We start from the raw sequence: 20,869 nt of genomic DNA on the forward strand, positions 1-20,869 counted from the left end.
TTCAGACCTGTTTCTTTTTTTCTTTTCTTTTCTTTCCTTTTCTCTCTCTCTTTCTTCTTTCAATTCTTTTGGGTGGGATTGCTGGATCATATGATACTTCTTTTTTTTTTAAGATTTTATTTATTTATTTGACAGACAGAGATCACAAGTAGGCAGAGAGGCAGGCAGAGACAGAGAGAGGAGGAAGCAGGCTCCCCGCTGAGCAGAGAGCCCGATGTGGGGCTCGATCCCAGGACCCTGGGATCATGACCTGAGCTGAAGGCAGAGGCTTAACCCACTGAGCCACCCAGGCGCCCCCATATGATACTTCTTTAATTGTTTCCTTTGTGAGGAACCTCCATACTGTTTTCCACAGCAGTTCCCCCATTTTGTACTCCCACCAACGGTGCACCAGCCTTCCTATTTCTTCACATCCTCACCAACGCTTGGTATTAAATATCCAACTTTTTAGGTTTTGTGAACATGAGGTAGTTTTCTACCTACCCCCCCCCCCATACTAGCAGCTTAAAACCACTTGCATTTATTGTCCCACAGGATTTCAGAGGCTCAGGAGTCTGAGACTGGCTACAGTGGGTCGTTCAACAGTCTCCCTCCTCCACCGGCACCGGCTACCACGGCTTTGCTTTCTGTCACTGTAGATTAGCTTGCCTTTTCTGGAGTGTTATATAAATGGAATCAGGCAGTGCATGATGTATGTGTATGCGTGTGTGTGTGGGGGGGGGCTTCTTTTGTTCGGGAGAATGTTTTTGAGATGTGTCCCTGTTTTGAGTGTCTTGGTAGTCTGTTGTTTTTTCTTGCTGAGGACCATTCCGCCGTAAGGCATACTTTGTTTTGTATAATCCATCCCCGTTGGTGGACGTTTGGAGTGTTCTTAAAAGAGGGCAGAGTTCAGATCCCAATGGAAGGCAGGATGGATTCAGAGTAGCCTTGGAGGGATCTTGCCCCGTACAAGGTAGGAGGCAGATATCTGGGTGGGTGGCTGTGACTCACCCAGAAGGGCACTGCTGGTGAGGGGGCGGGTGGGCTGGCGGAGGGACCAGGCTGCTCTCGTGCCAGAAGGAGCTCACAGAGGTGATGCTCCGGAAGACTTGGGGGCAGGAGGCGGGGTCTAGAATGATCTGATCTAGAGGGCAGTGCCCCGAGGAATGGTGAGGAGACACTCCCGCAGTCTGGAGGATGGTTTTCCTTGAAAGAAGAGCTACTGCAGAGTTCCGACCTTGCTCTCTTCCATTCCCTGACCCTCAGTGGTGAGCACAACTCCTAACGTGAAAAAACCCAAAGCCCTACTTCCAGCCCCACCCTACTTAGGTCTGTCCTCCCACCCCCTTCCCTCCAGGACAGCTTCAGCCAGGAGACAAATGACTCCTCTTCTTGTCCTGTGCATGGAAGTCCCCCAGTTCCAGACAAGGAATGAACAGCCCATGTGCGGACACGCAGACATGCGATGGAGAACGGGTTGGGGCAGAGAGCGCTGGTGCTTTGGGATGGGGTAGGGGGTGGCTAAGTCCGGAGAGAGGCACTATGTGCGTGTAGGGTGGTGAGGATGGGGAGGGTTTGGGGGGGTAGGTTGTGTAGCAGTAAGTAGGGGTGCAGGAGGGCGCTTGGCATCAGTGGGCCAGTGCAGAACAGCTGAGGATGGCGATCTCCTTCTTCACGCTTCTGCCTCCTCCATGCCACTGTCCCTGGTCAGGGCCCTCCACGGAGACCCCTGCAGGAATTGGTTAAAGTCCCCAAAATGACACCTCCACTCCCCCCGGCTGTGCTGGGCAGCCTCGGCCAGGATCAGCTCTGCTCCTTCATGCACCAGTTTTGACCCCTTCCACCCCATTCCCAATCTTGTATCTGCCCCCCGCCCTCCCCTCTCCCCCCTGCCCTAAAGCTCGGCTCTGCTGACTTGACTTCGCTTTTTCATATGACATAGGAGGGTGTGGAGAGGGGTGGTGCTCTGCCCTGCCAAAGGCTGGATCACCTCTCACAGTCCTGTCTCCCCCTCCCCATCGTTCCTTTCTTTTTGTGTTCCCCCGAATCCGAATCTACCCCTAAACTTCCAGGGCTGTATTCTTTCCGTAGCCCGCCCCCCCCCGCCCCCAATTAGGGTTTTTCTGGGGTCTGGGAAAAGTCTTGGATATGAGAGGGGCCGAAGCCCCCGAGGATCCTGGGGGGCCGGGCCTCCGCGGTCGCGCGGTTGCGAAGGCGAGGACAGGGACAGGGACCCTGAGGGCCGGATTGGTTGAATGGGCACGGGGCACGATGTTCCCGCCCCCTGGTTGTCAGGGCCCAGCCTATCCGCGTCCAGGCGGGCCTCGGTCGCCAGGTGGTTGGGGTGGTGGGGGCCGGGGCAGGTGTGTGTGTCGGGAGGAAGGGGCTAGGCCCTGCCGGGACCCCCAAGGGATTCCGCCGGAGCCCCTGCGGCTGGGAATCTGAGGTCCTCCGGCTCCGGAGCGGAGAAGCCGCGCCTCCTTCCACAGCGCCTCTCCCCGCCGCCCCCGGCGCGCTCCCGCCCACCGCCTCCCGGGTCTGGAACGAGCGCGCGCGCCCCCGTCTCCCATCGGCGGCGGAGGGGCGGGCCCGGCTCCCGGCGCCACCGCCCGCAGCCCCCTCCCCTCGCCCGCCCGCCGCACGCTGCAGCCCCGGCGCTCCCGCCCGGCCCCACCCCAGACGACCCAGCGTGGAGAGGCGGGCGGCCGGAGCCCGAGGTGAGCGCGGCGCGAGCAGGTGGAGCGGGCGGTGCGGACCAGGGCCCGGCTGGGGGAGGGGGACGCGCTCCGGACGCGGCTCTTTGTCTCCCCGAGCCCCATCGCGGGCCTCTGGGGCCGCTCCTCCTCCTGGCAGGTGCCCGCATCCTCGGGGAAGGCTCGGGGGGGCTGGCAAGGGGACCCGGGCGTGCGCTCCCGTCCCCCTTAGCTGGAGCCTATAGCAGTCCCTCGTCCCCGAGGCTGGTGGTCCGGGTCCTGAAGGGGCGAGGGGTGGGGGCGTGGGTCTCGAGTCCTGAAAGGGAGCAGAGGCGGGCGGGCTGGGGCTTCAGCTTTGCAGGAAGGCGGTGGGGTTGGGACTAGGGGACAATACTGAGCAGCTGGGCGGGTGGGTGGGTGAGTGGGTGTGTGCGTGGGAAGGAAGTGGATCGAGGCCGAGTTTTGGGCGCCCATGGGTGACAACGCTGGGGAAGGGGCAGCGAGGGACCAGGACCAGGGTCCGTGCAGGCAGCATAGCATGCAGGAGCCGAGATGCTGATCCATCCGTCTGTCTCCTCATCAGGTGCGGGATGGACAAGAGGGACAAGGGCAGGTCAGGGGCCGCCACGCGGACGCCAGCTTCTCGCCCTCCAGGCCTTCCTACCCCCAGGCCCCCAGGGTCTCCTCGACCTCCTCCTCCAGTAACCAGCGCAGCTCTCCGCGTCCTGGGAGCAGCGGGAGCTGCGGGGCGAGGGCCCCTGGCTGAGCGATCCGGGGGTATCCGGGCAGCCGCCCTCCCGGAGGCTGGTCCCCGGGTGGGACCAACACAGAGCGCTGGGACAGGCCCCCGGAGTCCAGGTACCCCACCATCTTTCCCCCATTCAGATCCTATCTTCCTGCCCCCCTTTCCTTCTAAGGCTCCAGTCTCCCCTTCCTTCCTGGGGCACCGCCTTGACTTGGCCTTCTCCCCACAGCCTCCAGGCCCCCAGCTGCTGGGAGAGGGGAGCGGGCCCCTGCCAAGACCCCAGGCCCAGGCTCTATTTCCAGCCCCGGACGTGCCAGCGGGACCACCAGGTAAAATGCCTCCCCAGTCCCTTTGGTAACGGTTAGTGTCACTATCTGGAAACTTAATTTTACATGTGAATTGGGGAGTGGGAGCATTTGCAGGTCACTGGGTGCAAGTTGAATGAAAGCCATTATTGGTCCGCAGAGAGGGCATAAATGAGAAATGTAGACTTGGGAGAAAACAAGGAGCTCTGTACTGAGGGCGGCCACTCCTGTCCCTAGGCTAGGCTCTCTTGCACAGAAGGGGCTTCGTCCCCCAGCTGAGGAACCCGTGACCAGAGGAAAAGCCCCAGAAACCCCCAGAAGGAGCGCGCTGAGCGCCGGGGCACGGAGAGGTATGTGACCTGGGGAGATGCGGGGTTCCTGGGCAGTGAAGGGGACGAGCCCTGAAGTATCTCTGACCCTCCCGCCTTCTGCTTTGTCCCCAGACTCTTCTGGGCCCTCCCCAGGCGCCCCTTCCCCAGCCACCTCCCGTCGGTCTCGGGCTGCAGGCGCTGAAGTCGGTCTCCCTCGGGCAGCTCCCAGTGCCCGGCCGCGGCCTCCGACCGAGGCTCCCAGGAAATCAGTGAGCAGTGCCCCGCAGCATGGTACCGCAGAGCCGAGCCCCGCCGCCAGGAAGCGACCCGGCGCCGGCGGAGGCCTCCAGAAGCCAGCCTCGCGCCCCCTGGGCTCCAGCGCCACTCCTCTGTCCTCTCCCGCCCGCCCTGGGGCCTCGCCGGGTGGAACACCTCGGGCTCTGGGGCATCCCTCGCCGCCCAAGGCGAAAGGGGTGCAGGTTCTGCACCCCCGCCAGTCCACACCCCCAAGGAAGGGCGCAACCCCTGCGCAGGGTCTTTCTCCTCCTTTAGCCACACCCTCTCCGCCGGGTTCGACTGCACAACTGGCACCGCCTCCGCATATCACAGGCACTCCCCTGCCTGCCACGCTCCCTCCCTCTCCACCGACCACGCCCCCTTCTCAATCCGCAATCGGCCCTTTGGCCACGCCTCTTTCACTAGCCCCTCCTCCATCCGCTCCACTCCCTCCTCAGACCCTCCCCTCTCCGCCGGCCACACCTCCTTTGCAAGACCCACCCGCACACCTGGGTACCTCCTTTTTGGAGGCATCCACCTCTCCCACGAACACTTTTCTGGCTTCATTCTCTCCATCATCGTCACCCTCTCTGCAGAGTATGCCCCCAACCCAGGCTTCTCCAGCTTTGCCCCCTCTTCTGACAACCCCCTCTCCCTTGGCCACATCTCCTTTGTTGGCTCCTGGACCACCAAGCAAGGCCCCACTCCAAGCCCCTCTTACTCAAGCAACATCTCTGCTAAACCCGCCCTCTCCCCAAGCCACACCCCCTCTGCAGGGCCTTTCCACTTTGACTACTACCCCTCCACTGGCCAGTCCTTCCCTATCTCCTCCCTCTCTTGAGGCCACGCCCTATACAATGACCACGCCTCCCACACAGGACACCTCTCCGGCCACATACCCTCTGCAAGCCTCTCCCTGTCCTCTGACCACCCTCTCTTCACAGGGTCCTCCTCCTCCTCTGTGCTTTCCATATCCCTCACCATCTCTGCAGGTTGCACCCTCTGCCCTGGCCAAGCCCACTCCACAGACCCCACCTCCTCTGGCCACACCCCATCTACAGGCCACTCCCTCTTCGACCCCGCTCCCTACACAGGCCCCACCTTCTCTGGCCTCGCCACCTCCGCAGGCCCCACCCTCTTTCCTAACCACCGCTCCTCAACAAACTGCATGGTCTCTGGCCACACCCCCTCTGCAGGCTAGTCCCTCCCCGAGCGTGCTCCCAGTTCAGGCCCCACCACCTCCGCAGGCCCCACTCTCTCCGGTATCACCCCCTTTGCATGACCCTTTCTCTCCCTTGGCCATACCACCTCCCCAGGCTCCACCTTCCCTGGCTTTGCCTCCTCTTCAGGCTCCTCCTTCTCCCCCTGCCTCACCCTCCCCGCGGGCCCCTCCCTCTCCTGTGGCCACGCCCTCCTCGCGGGCCCCACCCTCTCCTGTGGCCACACCCTCTCCGCGGACCCCTCCCTCTCCCCTGGCCACACCGTCTCCGCAGGCTCCACCTTCCCTGGCCTTACCTCCTCTGCAGACCCCGACTCTCCCTTTGCAGGCCACGCCCTCTCCCCTGGCCACGCCTCCTCAGGCTCCACCTTCCCTGGCCTTGCCTCCTCTACCGGCCTCTCCTCTCCCTTTGCAGGCCCCTCCCTCCATGGCTACGCCCCCTCCTCAGACTCCACCTTCCCTGGCTCTGCCCCCTCTGCAAGTCCCTCCCTCTCCCCCGGACTCACCCCCTCTGCAGGCCCCTCGCCGACCCCCGACCCCAGGTCCAGATGCCCCGATCCCGGGCCCACGGCTGACCCTGGCGCTGGCCCCGGCTCCGCCACCACCGCCCTCGCGCAGCCCGTCCAGCACGCTGAGTGGCCCGGATCTGGCGGGCCACAGCAGCAGCGCCACCAGCACGCCGGAAGAGCTGCGCGGCTATGACAGTGGGCCGGAGGGCGGCGCCGCGGCCTCCCCGCCCGCCGACGCGGAGCTCGCCGCCTGTCACCCGGCCTCCTGGAGCCGAGGTCCCGCTCCGCCCCTGGCCGTCCGCAGCACCCCAGGTAAGCGGCCCCTGGATCCCGCCGAGCTGTGGGAGGGGCGAGGTGGGAGGGGGGCGAGGTGGGAGGCCAGGGTGTCCAGCTCGCGGTCGGGACACTTGGGTTTGGGGCGGGACGGAGGCGAGGGGCGGGGCCCTGTGGCCGGAGCCGCTTCCCGCCCCGTAGGCCCAGCCTGGCATCTCTCCTCGCAGGAGCGTCCCTGCCTTGGCCTCCCGCTGCCGGCTCGGGCTCCGCTGATGGCCTGTGCACCATCTACGAGGCTGAGGGGCCCGAGTCGGCGCCCCCCGCCCCAGGCGCGCTGGATGCGGGGCCCGGCGCCGGCGCGGGTAGCGGGAAGGTGGTAGCTGGAGCAGGCGCGGCGGCGGCCTCGCGTGGCGCGAAGCCGGCGCGCCTGGGCGAGCTGCCGCTGGGGGCGCTGCAGGCGAGCGTCGTGCAGCACCTGCTGAGCCGGACGCTGCTGCTAGCTGCAGCGGAGGGTGCTGCTGGCGGTGGCGGCCCAGGAGGCGCGGGAGCTGGTGGCGTCGCGGGGGGCGCCCGGACTGCGCTCAGCGACGCCGAACTGGGCCGCTGGGCTGAACTGTTGTCTCCCCTGGACGAGTCCCGCGCCAGCATCACCTCGGTCACCAGCTTCTCCCCGGACGACGTGGCTTCCCCGCAGGGTGACTGGACGGTGGTGGAGGTGGAGACCTTCCACTGAGCCAGACCCTTAGCCCCGCCCACGACACCCCTTCTCTCTGGTTATGCCTCTCTGTCTTAGGCTGCCCGGGTGCCCTCTTCCGGGAGTCTGGCTCCCGGTGGATTGGACGTAGCCACTGGAGGCCTAGATTTGGGTCCAGGCTCGCGTCCCACCTACGCCTCTGGCCAAGGTCTTCCCCCTCGAGCCCGGCCCGGTGGCCTGGACTCCCTCCGGCTCCCCTTGAGCCCTGCCCCGTCCCTGGTAGGCCCCACCCCATGTCCTGAGTATTGTCTACTACGTGCTCCCCGAGTTCGCAATAAAGGCGGGACCCTGCAGCCTGTGCGCCTCGCGGTCGCCGGCGGGGTAGGGGGTGGTCCACCGTGGGGCGGCGGGAGGGGCAGGGCACGAGCGGGTAGTAGCTCTGGCTGAAGGTCTCTAGCACACAACGCAGCGGTGCCTTTTCTCTGTTAAGGCGCGGGCACTGAGGCAGGGCTGGGATGGGACCTGGTGCTGCTGAGTCCTCGCGGTCCAGCGCGGCGCCCCCACGCACGTGCGTGGGCCTGGGCTTTTTCCCTGGGAGATTTGCGGTGGGAACATTAGGCGCAGGAGCGACCCATTGATACTGCGAGATCCAGTGCATGAGTGATGCGTGCCGGGTGTGGCTGAACTACCGAAACTCTTCCTACACTCCCCTAAGGGAGCCGGCATCTCTTGCCGAGAGGAGAAAAACATGTGGGAATGGTTCTTCCAGGTCTGGGACGAGGGCAAGGCGTCCCTTCCTGAGGCCTCCTTCTCACAGTGCGCGCCCGGGAGTGCCCGAGGGAGGGAGGGGTCGCTGAAGACCTGAGGGCGATCTTGGCTCTCCTGCGCTCTCCCAGCCCAACCCAATCCAGGGCGCACTGCACTCTGCTCACTGAGGAGGCGCCATCGCAGAAGGTAGGTCTGCAGGTGGGCCCCGGACCCCTTAAGAAGGCCTGGTGTAGAGTACAGGGTCCTCCTGGGTCAGGCCGCACCGAGGATTCCTTGCCCCTGCCAGCCCGCTGTGCAGAGAGGGTTCTGCGGGGAAGGAGCAGCCTCTCCCCAAGGCTGGGAGGGAGACCAAGAAGCCTTCACATTGCCTCTACCTCCCCAGGTGCTCTCACCATGCCCCTTTGTGCCTCCCAACGCATGGGCCTCCCCTTTCCCTCCATCTCAGGATGCCCTCCTCAAGCCCCTCCAGCCAAGCATCCTTGTCTGTGCCCACAGCAAGGGTCCTCACCAAAGTCAGTCTGTTTTCACCTGCCTCCCTATCAGAATTTCTTGTCCTTCCTCTCGCAGCTGAGTCACCCTGACCCTAGACTCCCCTAGCCCCACCCAGGCCCTTCTTCCCAAGTAGTGGGGCCAAAAATCCCCCCCCCCCGGGCCTTTTCTCCCTGAGGGTCTCCTGTGTTACGGCAAGTATGATGCAGGCCTGGTGGGGACCACAAACGGGGCAGGTAAAAGGACAGAGCAGGACCGTGTTCGACCCTCAGCCCGGTCTCTGCCCCCAGACCCAGTCCCTGTAGTCCTGTCAGGCACAGATCACCAAGTCCTGCCTGTCCTCACCCTCGATGTCAGCCTAGTACAAAATCTACCTTCTCCCAGTGGGACGGTGCACCTCCTCCCCTGGGGGCCAATGTATGGGGGGGGCAGGCTGCTCCCTCACTCAAGATTGGAGTTCAGTGGCAAACCAGAGGGCCCTGCAAGGACCCAGGTGTGCTTGTTTTCAGATGCAGGGGCTGAATCCTGACGTGCTGGGCAGCCAGGGCATCAAGACCAGCCCCTGAGATGGAGCAGGGCAGAACCTCAGACATTCCCCGCTGGGGCCCTGCCCCTTCCTGGGGAGCCAGCTGGGGTAGAATTACCCGTGGGAGCAGAAGAGTCAGCAACTGTTGGGGCTCTCAGTGTTCAATCTGTATGATGGGAATGGTGTGGGGACACACACCATGGCTGGGCGATGGGTCAGTGCGTGGGACTTGGCCGTCCTGGTGCAGAACCAGCCTTGCTGCTGGCAGGTATCAGGCCACTGTGGGTGGGGGCACTTCGGGTGCAGAGGACAGGGCCTGGCTGGCATCTGCCTGAACCCAACTAAGATTCTCCTCCTGGGAAGCCTTCCTTTGCCATCCCTGGCTCTCCTGCTACTCATCCCCCCAACTCTGCCTCAGCTCCATGGGGAACCCCACAAAGGGCTCTGCCTCTTTGGGCCGCCTTCCCTCAGGGGAGCCCCTACTCACTGTCCCTACAGCCCAGCTGTTGGGGTTCTGTCCTCACCTCCCAACCCCCAACACTGTGGTCCATCTGATGGTGCCTCCTCTCCCACCTAAACTCTCCATGGCTCCCCGGTGCCCTCAGTTCAGAGGACAAATTCTGGTTCCCAAACCGATTCTCAGTCTGGCCCTGCCCACTTCCTTCTTCAATGGCATCCTGCACCTCCTCCTGACCTGCCAAGTCTTGCTCTCTGCTTTTGTCTTTGGAGATGACTCCACCTCCCACCCCCACCTTCCAGGAAGCCTTCCTTGATTCTTTTGGGCAGTTACCCCAGTAGTCAGCAGGCTCAGCCCCCAGCCCCACGCCATTGTCTGTCTCTACTACACTGGGGACTCCTCAGCCAGGTGCAGGGCAGAGGACCCCGAAGGTCTCCGGAAGTGTGAGCAGAATGAACACCAACCAGATCCCGCATCTTCCTGAAGACTTGTGCCCCCACATTCCTCCAGGTCTCTCAGGGGAGGCGCAGGCTAACCTGCCGGGGTGAAAAATCATGCCTCCCACCCAGTACCTCCTCACTCCCACCATCTCCAGAGCCGCCCTTTCGAAAATGGGCATGCCGTAACAGTCCATGTGTCAGCCTGACATCTGAAGACCTTTGTGACTTGTCCCATCAGATCCCCCCCAACCCCCAAACTTTTGTTCACACGGAACCAGCGCCTGCCCTTTTCTCTCCCATGCTGCCCCCCCCCCCCCCCCGCCGACTGGGCAGCCTCTTTGGTATCCCTGCTGGCCTGCTGGGCCCCCTACCTCTGATTTCCTTAGACCATGGGAGGCTCCCATAGGCAAGGACCGTCTGGTCCCCTTGGCACCGCTTTTCGGGACAAGGAGCTGGGGACTCACAGCTGCTCACCGTTCCCCTGGGCGTGCTGTGCCCTTGTCTGTGACTGTGTAAATACACTTTATTTTCCATCTTTCCCGCCTGGGCGACATGTGGACTGTGAACAGGCAGTGTGCAAAACAGTGGTAGGCAGTGTGGGGGGCACATGGGAGAGCCCCTCGGATGCCCACCCTGGTCCCCGGGCTTTGTTAACACTGAGGAGCGGGCGACCGGAAAGGGGTAACTGGGCATGGATCCCCACCCCAGGAAGCGCCAGGGAGATTGCTTTCGATGCTGCTCCAGGCTCCAGGAGCACCGACAGGGTCAGGCCCGGAGGTCACAAGGCCCTGGGGGCAAGGGTCTGGGGATATCGTTGGACTTTGGCACCGTTCTCGGCTCTGACTCTGCAGAGACCACGGGACCACCATGAACAGCGGAGGGGAGGTAACGCCACTGGAAAGGCTCCTCCCCCTGGGGCCTGGCCTTGGCCAGAGGGTGAGGCCGGGGACACCGGAAAGGTAGAAGGGATGGGGAGGCTGGCGACCACTTGGAGAGCAGGCTAGCTTGGGTGGGGGAGCCCCTCCATCATTGGCCAAGACAAGGTGATGGGAGTGTCTCAAAAGGAAGATGTGGGGTGCTGGGGAAAGGGGGTCTCTTCACTTCCTTGCAGCTGCTCTGGCCCCCAAGAAGCAGGGACAGACACTGCCCAGGTCTGGGCTGGTTCCTGCTGTCCACTCGCACCCCGGCTGGCCCTGCATACAGTAGGGGGGACTTTGGTTTCTGCTGCAGGGGCCATGATGCCCGCACCAGTCAGGAAAGCCCAGCCTGGCCATCTGTGCCCAGCCGCCAACGGTCCCCAGGGGCATCACGGGGTGGTGACGTCCAGCCCAGAGCGGCCCCTTCTTCCTTAGGCCTCCTTTAGCTCCAGAGCCCTTCCCAGCAGGGCCACCCTTGTCCCAGAAGAGAGACTGCTGGGAGGAGGGAGCTTCCAGCTCATCCAGTCCTGGGACCTCTGGGTCATTCCCTGCCCTGGCTGTTAAGAGGGGCAGACCCTCCAGGGAGCCGGGCTGGAGGGGTACAGACCAAGATGGGTAAACACTGCTGGGGAGAGTAGGCCTGCCGGGGGGACCCTGAGGATCCTCAGACCGCGGCCCTACCCTCTGCGCCCCGCTGCTCTGGGCCGAGCCCTCCGGTGGGCGGGGCCACGGAGGGCATGGAGTTCTTCAGGTGGGGCCCCCCCTGGCTCCAGCACGCAGGGCACGGATGGCCTCAGTTGTCCAGGCCCTGGCTGTAGGGCGCGGCCAGCTCATCCGCGTCGCTGTCTGAGCTGCCCTCGCTGTCCTTGGCCGGCCGCTCCAGTCGGCGAAAGAAGCGCGCGTCGCGCGGGGACAGCGGGTAGAGCGCGTCCTGCAGCGCCGCGCCCACGCCCACGCCCACCCCGAGCAGCTCCTCGTCCGACGACGGCAGCGAGTCCTCATCCAGGTGCCGCGCCAGGCCCAGCCCGTCGAAGGCCAGCGGGTCCTCGAAGGGCGGCGGGCCCTTCAGCAGCCGCACCTGGGGCGGGGAACCCGTGCGCTGAAGGCCCGCCCCGCCGCGCCCCCGCGGACAGAACCCGGCCGCCCCGCGGCTCCTCCCGCCACCCCGCCGCCCTCCCCGCCGGCGCCGCCCGCCCCTGCCCTCCAGCCGCCAGCCGGCGCTCACCTCCGCCTTCAGCTCCTCGATCTGGTCCTTGAGTTCGCGGATGTACTGCGACGAGTCCGAGTGGTTCAGTTGGCCCTGGATGCGGCCCTCCTCCCTCTGCGGGGCGGTCCAGGTCACCGCGGGTCAGCGCAGGGCCCGCCCCGGGGCCCGGCCCCCGCCCCGGCCCCGCCGCTCACCTGGATCTCCAGCTCGGCGATGCGCTGGCGCATCTCGGCCACCGCCGCCATGCTGTCCGCCTCCCGCAGGCGCACGGCCATCACCTCCTCCTTGCTCTGGGGGCAGAGGGAGCGAGGGCGGGTCAAGGGGCGCGGCGCGCCGGGGGCCGGGCCGGGGCGGCGGGCGGGGGCGCACCTTGCACTCGGCCTCGGCCTGCTTGCGGCGGCTCTCGCTGAGCTGCGTCTGCAGCCCCTTGTTCTGCGCCGCCAGGTACTGCAGCTTCTCCTGCAGCGCCGCGCGCTCCGCCTCCACGCGGTTCAGCAGGTTGCGGTGGATGTGGTCCTGGAGGCGGGCGGGCGGGCGGGCGTCACCGCCTGGTCCCCGCGCGGGCCGCCAGCCCCGCCCCGCCCCGCTCCGCCCCCTGCGAGGGGCGCGGGCGCCCGGGCCCACCTGCGTCTCGAGTTCCACCACGCGCTGCCGCAGCTCGCGGCCCTCGGCCAGGGCCTGGGCCTCGCGCAGACGCACGCTCATCAGCTCGTCCTGCAGCTCGCCCAGGACCAGCTTCCGGGGGGACTCCTTCCAGCGGCCGCCGCGGGACAGGTGGGCCTAGGGGGAGAGGGGGGCGGTCCGTCTGCAGCCGCGAGGGCCGCGCGGGCCGCTCCGTGCGCGCCGGGCTGGGGCCCTCACCTGCCAGGTGTCCGAGAGCTCCTGCAGCTGCAGCTTCAGCTCCCGCGCCGAGGCCACCGCCTCGCCCTCCCGCACCTTGACCGCCTTCAGCTCCTCCTGCAGCCGCGCCACGTTGTTCTCGTCCGGCAGCGAGCTGTTCCTCTGCGGGGCGAAAGGGGGTCAGATCCTGGGGCAGCTGCGGCCAGGCGGCCCCGACCGAGACCCCACCGTCACGTCTCCTCTAAGCCCCACCTTGGGCACCCCGCGGGGAGACCGTGCCCCGGGCACCCCAGGAGACACCCATGCGGCCCCCGGGGAGAGAGTCTCAGAAGGTTCGGCCTGCAGAAGGGGTGTGGAGAGCGCCTGCTCTCACTGGACTGTCTCAGGGTGACCCCCTGACGCCGGCATTTTGGGTAAACGTTACTGCTGATAACACCAGGCAGGCTGGGCAAGGGTGGGTGCCTCCCCATCCTGGGAACCTGAGATCCGCCCCCTGGGGCCCGTGATCACACTTGGGACCTGCCCCAGCAGCAGCTGAGACCATGGGTGGCCCCTCCCTGTTGCTGCTCCTTGCCCTGCCAGACCCCAGGCTAGGCAGCCCCTTCCTCGGGAACAGGCTGAGGGCCAGTTAGGCCCGGGCTCCAGTTCCAAGGGCTCAGTGATGAGGGACTGTGCTCCAGCCAGATCGGAATCTGGCTTGCTGCTGGGGGTCCTCACTGACCCTTGTTTGAGTGTGGGAGTTGTTGGGGGGTGGTGTTGGGGGCAGGATCTCCTGGGGCTTATTTCCCTTTGATGTGGAGGCAGGTGGGAGGGAAACCCAGCTCTGGGCCGGCTGATGGGGACTGAGAAGCCCATGGATGGGGCAGAGACACCCCACCTGGGAGGGCACCCCAAATATGGCAGGCTTGAGAGGAGGGAGGCCTGGTTCCTGCCTTGTGTGAGTGGGTCCTGCTGCCCCCTGCTGGCCGGGGCACCTCTCTTCCAGCGGCTTTGCAGGAGCTGAGTCAATAGGGAGTCAGGGACAGCAGTTGAGCTCCGCCCAGGAGGTAGGTAGCAGGGTAGCAGGCTCCAGGAGAGGGTGGTCCCAGTCCAACCCCTGGGTGGTATCTCTCTGGGGGTGGGGAAGGGGAGAGCAACCCTGATGGGCCTTGGCCTTCCCTCCAACTCCATCCCCGAGCCCAGGGAGGGAGACACACACACACAGGTAGGCCTGTCTGCCCAGGAAGCCCATGGACGCCACCACACCACTGGCCTGGGGCACGAGGGTAGGTGTGTCCCTTGAGGAGTCATTCTGCTTTGTGTGTGCCCTGACGTGTGTGCATCTCTGGGGCTTGGCAGGGTCTGTGGTGAGGGGCCCAACTCCCCATAGGCCCAGAACCTTGCGGGTGAGCATGGGGGAGGAAGCAGGGCACCAGAGGGTCAGGGAGGCTCTCTAGGTTCCTTGGGAAGCCGCAGGGCAGGGGCCGGTCTGAGGCGCCCTGCTGGTCTGCCTGGTCACCCCTTCCTGACTAGGGCCTGGCCACACGCCTCCCTCAGTGCAGCCGGCACCTCTGCTTCCCCTTTCCCGTCGTTCCCCGGATAGCCACCCACTTGCCCACCCAATCGCACCTTCTCCATGTCCAGAACCTTGTCCTGCATCTCTCGCAGAGCACCCAGCGTCTCCGTCTCCCGCAGCCTCGACTGCTCCAGCTCGGTCTCCAGGTGGGCCACGAAGTCCTCAGTGAGGCGCGGGTTGTCCTGGGGGGCAGGCAGAAGGCTGTGCTGGGCCCCAGGCTGCCGCTAAAGGATAAGCAAGCCTTCCTGCCAGCTGGCTGTGGGCCCGGGCCTTGCCCCCGCCCCCCAAAGCCCCCGGGCTGGCAGAGGGCTTCAGGCTGCAGGTAGACACGGGTGGAAGGTGAGGAGAAGCCCTGGATCCCCTTCCTGTGCCTTCTGACCTTGTGGGGAGAGAGCCCAACCCCATCATGCGGGTTCTGGTGCTCTGTGCCTAGGAGTGGCCTGGCTTAGCCTCTTTCCTGGGAAAGCCACAATGAAGGGACCTTCTGAAGGGGTCTTTCCAGGGTCTCAGGCTGCCCCCAGAGGGATGCCAGTGGCTGGTTCCCAGGATTGGGCACCCTTCTCCCTCTGTGGTCGGTGCCAAACCACACAGTGGGGGTGGGAGCGGGGGGTGGTTAGGGCTGTGGCACTCCTGTCCTCCTTTCTCCACCTCCCTCCTCTCACTGGACCCCCATTTCAAAACAGGAAGGGATGGGGAAAGTCTGCTGGGATCCCTTTCTTGTTCAGTGCCCAGAAGGTACCCCATGGGGGCCCGGGGAGGGGGGTGCGTGCGGACAATGACAAGAGCTTTGCTCAAGACAGTGAAGACCTGGCTGGTGGGTGAGGGAGGCCCCTTAAAGGCTGGAGCTCGGGGGGCGGCAGGGGAAGGTCTCCCTGGCCCGGAAGCGGGCATCGCGCCAGGGTTGGGATGAGCCCAACCTTGGTTTCCCCATGGGCCATGCCGCCACTGGCAGGTTATCAAATAAGGAAGGTGGCCTGGGTGCAGCTGAAGGAAAATCCCAAATCCATGTCCTGGAGAAGTGGGCTCTTCAGAGTGCTCTGGCCCGAGGGCCTGCCTCCCAGGATGCAGAGGTCCTGACTCCACAGCACAACCCGGGCCGCCCCCACACCCCCATTCTGCCAGCTCAGAGTGGTGGGCACAGACCAGACCCTCTTCTGGGGGCAAAGTGCTGGGCTCTGGAGTGGGGAGCCCCCCCCCACCATCTCTCATGCTAGCTTCCACCCTGCATAGCTGGCTCCTGGGGAAGGCTGACAGCCCTGGGGACACTCCAGGGCTCCCCTAAGGAATCACAGCCACATCAGCTGAAGGAGGGGACCCTGCAGGTAGAGCCTGGGTCCCAGGATGCCTCACGGACTGGGGGGAGATGGAAACCCCAGGATTCCCCAACCTGGGGGTGGGGCCGCTTCCTTGGAGGGGGGCAGAATCTGCACTCCCTCTGGGTTTCTCCTCCCCTCCCCTGCCCCTCCCAGGACGTAGGGGGCTGATCCGGAGAGCAGGAGCGGTGCTGTGGGGTGCAGCCCCCCCACCCGCCGGGTACCTGCTGCTCCTGGAGCTGCCGGATGGTGCTCTGGGCCTTCTGGAGGTCCTCGGCCGCCGAGCTGCACTGCTGCCGCACCACCGCCAGCTCCCGCTTGATGACGTAGTTCTCCTCAGCCTCCTGCGCCCGTGTCACCTGCCCCTGAGCACAGGGAGGACGGGACACCGTGACCCTCTGCTCACACCCCAGGCCCTCCCTCTGGCCTGCCTCTTGGGAGGCCCCGAGAGGGCGGACGTGGGGTGGGACAAGGGCAAGGCCTCCTGCACTCAGAGCCTGGGATGGGGCGCCCCACCGGGTCTGGGCCTGTGAGGTTGGGGGGGGCACAGGCAGGAACAGGACACGGGGAGGAACCTTAGGGCACACACCCACCCCAGGCCCAGGCTCTGTGGGGCTGAAATGGAGAACGGGGACCCCAGGCTGGGGCCGAGGCCAGCTTTTTCCCCTGCTGGCTCTCAGCCTCTGTCCCAGGTGAGGAGAAACCATCCTTATTTAGGACTGAGGGATAGCAGAGGCCGGGCTCCCCTGGCAAAGGTGGGGGTCTGGAGGCAGTGGAGGGCCCAGGGACTCAGGACCAACCCCTTAGGGCAGCGTTGGGAGGCGGAGCACAGCTCTTCTGGAACCTTCTCCAGTCCTGAATCCTGGGGCCTCCATCTACCTGGGGCTAAGACCTCCCCCTACCTCATCCCCTCAACCCGCCCGATCCGGGTCCCCCCATTCCAGGCTCGGAGCCACCAGGTGGCAAGCAGAAGCTTCCAGATAAAGCCATTCAAGATGAGGCAGCAGCAGAAGCAGGTGAGAGAAGATGGCAGGCCTTGCAGGTAGGAGCGGTGAAGGGCCAGAGGGGTGTGTGTGTGTGTGTGTGTGTGTGAGAGAGAGAGAGAGGCTCAGTGCAGTGCACACATCAGGGCCTGTGGCTGACAGAGCCTCGGGGTCCCCACCCGTGTCCCCTGGAAGGAGGAGGCTTTCTGTCCCTGTGCGTGTACAGACAGTCACAGACAGACTCACACTTACCCCCACACCATGCTTTCACACGCACACCCCTCCTTCCCCCCTCAGGAAATCTCTGTCTCCCCTGAGAAGCGGTCTCCAGCCACCCCCATGCATGGTGCCAAGCCTGCCCCCTTCTGCTCGCCCCCGCCCCGGGTTGGCAACAGCCAGGGAAGAGGCGGGTCCTGGCTGTGGTGTGCAGGGACCAGGAGGGACATGGGCGGGGGGACAAAGAGCTACAGTACCTGGATTAACCTATCAGCCAGAGCAGCGCTCTCCTACCCGGCCGAGGGGGTTCCGAGCGACAGGGGGAGGAGGCAGAGCGGAAGGCGCAGGGACAGGAGAGGGGGAGAGACAGACAAGAACCACTTGTCACTAACACGCAGTGGACTATCTCTAGAAGCAGGGGAGAGAGGAGTGAGACCAGAGAACCAAAGAACCAGCAGGAGAGGACCCGGAGGAAGAGCAAAGCCAGAGCTAGCTCCGTCCTGGAGAGGGACGTGTGTGTCTGGGCGGGTGGGGCTGCCGTTCTGGGAGACTGTGGGATGAGGTGGTGGCAGTGATGGGGGGGCAGAATATTTTAACTTGGAGTTGGAATAAGAATCGAGGCTTTGGCGCAAGAATCGAGGCCCCCCTGTGGGCAGTGGGGGCGCCGAGTGGGAGTTGGAGAGGAGAGGCAAGTGGGGCCCCTCTCCCCACCTTTACTCCCATCTTTAAAAACAGGATGGGGGCCAGGGTCAAGGTTGTGGCACCCCCCCACCCGCACTGCACAGCGCCAGTGTAAGGCTGCCCCTCCTCTACCTCCTTTCTTTCCAGGGTGAGGCCTCCAAATTACGGGGTTGGGAGCCTGTGGCCTAATTCGGGGCACCCCGGTCAAAGCAGCAGTCTTCCTCCTTCCCCCCTACACAGGCAGCCCTGGAGGGACCCGTGCTTACAGTTAACTGGGTTGTAATTTCATACCAATCCCAAGCAAAGCTGCCCTATGTCCCTGGTTCTGCGGCAGCCCAGATCTCAGCGGGGCTCTTGGTGGGGGGCCACTGGTTCAGGGTGGGGTCCGGGCAGGGGGCTGGCTGGCCCTCTGGCTGCTGGGTCCTGCTTGGGGCCTGCGGGAGTTGGTGCCCCAGGCTGGTGGCCGCACTCCTCACCTTTTCCAGGGTCTCAATCCGTTGTTTCAGGAGCCGGTTCTCCGTCCGAAGCCTCTATGTAGGGAGAGGGGGGAAGTGTGTCAGAAGCCCACTCCCACTCCCATACAGACAGAATTCGTTCCCTTAAGGGCCAGGCTGCCTCCAGACAAGACAGAGCCATCATCGAATGCTCTGGGGAAGGCATCCCGGAAAACAGGGCCAAGTCCCGTTCAGCATGGCCCATTTGATTTTTTTTTTTTTTAAACAAACTTTGGTTCATTTAAAGTGATCGCTTTCATGAGTATGCACTTGTGTGTCAGGGGTCAGCCATCAGCACCCTTGCCTTCCTGGGGAGTCTCCTGGGAGCCCATGCTGGGGCCTGTCTGAGGCCAATGTGATGCTTCCTACAAGGGCAGGCCTTCCTCTGGGCCGGTCTGTTCCCACCCCTCACTGCTTCGCTTCCAGCACCAGAATGAACTGTCCTCAGAGTCAGGATCCTGGGGAGGGGGTCTTGCTGAATCCACGGGCCTCCTTGAGCTGGACGGCTACGTTTCTGTGACCCACCAAAAGTCAGGGGACTCAGAAGCCGTCACTTCCCTCCGGTGGGGGTTCTACAGGCCTCTTGCTTTGCTTTTCACCTTCTCCCCTGGACTGATGGGTTTGGGTTAGATATTTGTGGTTTTAAGTTCCCCATGGCCTTTGGGAAGCAAAGTGAGGTTTATATACGCCTCGCATCTTAGTCTCTACTTATGTTCCCTTTAAGGAGCGGGTGCAGATGGTTGGATCTTAAGTGTGTTCTGAACAAAGACCAACCAGACCCTCCATCTTCTTGAAGCCCCAAGACCCCGCATTCATCCATTATTAATGAGGGAGCTGCCTCTCTGTGGGCCACACAGAACATTTTCCGGATTCTTCCGGAAAGAAGAAGGTGATGGAAACACCCAGAACACTCCCGGGAAGCATCTGCAGTCAGAGAATCACAGACGTGATTCACATTCATTCACCGATGTCATGCATGGGGAAACTGAGTCAGAGGGGGGCAGTGTCTTGTCTGAGCCCCCCACCTTGCCTGGGTTAGAGGTGTTTCAGGCACAAGTCTCTGCCCCACATCTGGAATCAGGAGTCTGGATCTCTTGGAGGGCTCTTGCCCCATCTCTGGGCTTGACCCATCACTCCGTAAGCACAGAGATCCTCGAGAAGTTGGATGTGGCCAAGTAACAACTCCCCTCTCCCACTTACTCCAAAGAGAAAATGAGACAAGGAGTGAGCAAGAACTACAGGGTCTAAATATACATCAGGCTTTTTTTTTTTTTTCTTCTGTATTTTTGATGTTCTGACATCTAGCCACCCTGCCGGTCTTGGAGAGACTGCCCTGCCCAGGACTGGCTAATTCCTAGACACAGCAAACCAGTAGGAGTGTGCCTTTCAGATGCAAACCAGCCAACCCAGTGCCTATACCCACCTACCTCTCACTCATGCCATCCTGCCCAATGTTCTCTCTGCCTTAAATTGCCCCCAAGACAACGAGGGACCCCCTGTAGACTCCCAGCTCCCAGCTTCAAAGGAACCAACCCTTAACTCAAACTCGACTACCCAGCCTTGCTCATTCTTTTCTGTGGAGACCACAATAAAGGCTCTGGCCCATGCTTTGCCCCTCTCGCCCTCTGCCTCCGGACCCACTCTGATGCTTCCCCATGTTGCCAAGCATGGTGGGGCGTGCCCCCTCCCTTTGGGAACTGTGAGTAATAAACTCTTCTTTCAAAGGCAGTCTCTGTGTTGTCTCCATGTCTGTCACTTTGCCACACCTAATTAAAGCAAATTCTAGGTACATTTTGAAATAGGCTGTAAGGGAAAGAGCAAAGGGCAGGGCTATGGGACAAGGCATCTGCCTGGATCCTTTAAGCACGTGGGTTCTCAGGCTCCTCTCAGGAGAAGTTTCCAGGTGGGGCACGTAGTCTGAGTGTCTGCTGTGTTCCTACCTACTGCTGGGTCCTCACTGTCACCAGATGGGGGCAGGCCCATGACTGTGCATGAGCAGGACAGGCACACATGTTTGGACTGGTGCATCAGTCAAGCCACCATTTCTGAGAAAGGGGAACGCCTGCAAACTCAGGACACAAAACTACTTCTGGAAAACCTACAGACGGGGCCAGGACACAGATGGTCTCTTTCCCCTTCAGGTATGGGTGGCAAGTGACCTGGCTTCTAATCTAGATTCTGCCTCTCCCTTTCTAGAAACTTTTTTTTTTTTTTAAAGATTTTATTTACTTATGAGGGAGAGAAAGCAAGAGCAGGGGGAGTGGCAAGCAGAGGGAGAAGCAGGCTTCCCACTGAGCAGGGAGCCCGATATGGGACTCGATCCCAGGCTCCTGGGATCATGACCTGAGCTGAAGGCAGATGTGTAACTGACTGAGCCCCCCAGGTGCCCCTCCCTCTCTAAAGGAGGTGGAGATGTTGATAGTGGTGATGGTAACAAAAATAGAAATAATAATAATTTGAACAGCAGAGCAAATCTTATCCCCATTTTGCAGAAGGGGACACTGAGACTCAAAGAGGCGAATCTTCCTGGGTCACATGGCTGGTCCATGGTAGAGTTGGGATTTGAATCCTGGTCTGTGGGACTCTAGTCCCAGCCTCTGTGGGGCTCTGTCCCTGAAGAGGACAAAGCCAGGGGTTATGTATTTGTGTCTGTTCCTCCCACTGGACCGGGCAGGGGGGGGGGGCTCAGTCTCCTATGACTCTGGTACACAGTAGGTGCTCAATAAATGCTTGTTGAGTGAATAAGTAAAATCATGTGTGTAAGGGTGAAAGCAGAAAGGAGAGGGAGGAGAGACTGGAGGGTCGGAGGGGTCACAGTGGGTAGGGAGCCCTGTCACACCTGGCTCCTGTCTGCCCCTTACCCCAGGGCTCCGCCCACCGAGGCAGTCTTCCTGACATTCCTCGAGTCCATCAGGCCTGCCGCAGCTTGGCCTTTTGCACTGACTCTGTGGGCCTGGAGCGATCGTCCCTGGGGTCAGC

General features: G+C 63.0%; 2 protein-coding genes and 1 long non-coding RNA gene across 8 annotated transcripts in view; 2 read left to right on the forward strand and 1 right to left on the reverse strand.

Moving 5' to 3' along the window:
* The first annotated feature begins 1,161 nt into the window (after window positions 1-1,161).
* PRR36 (proline rich 36) lies at window positions 1,162-7,357 on the forward strand. Its single transcript, XM_032883838.1, has 6 exons — window positions 1,162-1,247; window positions 3,256-3,530; window positions 3,647-3,746; window positions 3,960-4,072; window positions 4,166-6,349; window positions 6,538-7,357. Exons 1-6 carry the CDS (start codon window positions 1,177-1,179, stop codon window positions 7,041-7,043), a joined length of 3,249 nt encoding a protein of 1,082 aa, XP_032739729.1. The 5' UTR covers window positions 1,162-1,176; the 3' UTR covers window positions 7,044-7,357.
* Window positions 7,358-10,187: 2,830 nt separating this feature from the next.
* EVI5L (ecotropic viral integration site 5 like) overlaps window positions 10,188-20,869 on the reverse strand; it is a 28,559-nt gene continuing 17,877 nt past the window's right edge. For 2 of the 5 annotated variants that reach the window (XM_032883831.1, XM_032883830.1), the window contains exons 11-20: window positions 17,873-17,926; window positions 16,973-17,005; window positions 15,741-15,881; window positions 14,257-14,427; window positions 12,670-12,810; window positions 12,433-12,588; window positions 12,178-12,324; window positions 12,003-12,098; window positions 11,827-11,922; window positions 10,188-11,679 (exon numbers count right to left, since the gene is read on the reverse strand). In XM_032883831.1, the coding sequence (XP_032739722.1) occupies window positions 11,395-11,679; window positions 11,827-11,922; window positions 12,003-12,098; window positions 12,178-12,324; window positions 12,433-12,588; window positions 12,670-12,810; window positions 14,257-14,427; window positions 15,741-15,881; window positions 16,973-17,005; window positions 17,873-17,926 (1,320 nt within the window). In that variant the 3' untranslated portion in view covers window positions 10,188-11,394. The remainder of the gene's footprint in view (window positions 11,680-11,826; window positions 11,923-12,002; window positions 12,099-12,177; window positions 12,325-12,432; window positions 12,589-12,669; window positions 12,811-14,256; window positions 14,428-15,740; window positions 15,882-16,972; window positions 17,006-17,872; window positions 17,927-20,869) is intronic. The other 3 variants (XM_032883833.1, XM_032883832.1, XM_032883834.1) reach the window with 3 other exon arrangements.
* LOC116883011 lies at window positions 16,193-19,618 on the forward strand. Of its 2 annotated transcripts, none has more exons than XR_004385718.1 (3): window positions 16,193-16,558; window positions 17,128-17,243; window positions 18,615-19,618. It is a non-coding gene; the product is annotated as an uncharacterized LOC116883011 (long non-coding RNA). The 2 variants fall into 2 exon arrangements; XR_004385719.1 differs by having other exon boundaries at window positions 16,193-16,532.

The sequence above is a fragment of the Lontra canadensis genome, unplaced genomic scaffold, assembly GCF_010015895.1.
Source record: "Lontra canadensis isolate GAN:19392208 unplaced genomic scaffold, GSC_riverotter_1.0 scaffold88, whole genome shotgun sequence".
NCBI lineage: Eukaryota > Metazoa > Chordata > Mammalia > Carnivora > Mustelidae > Lontra > Lontra canadensis.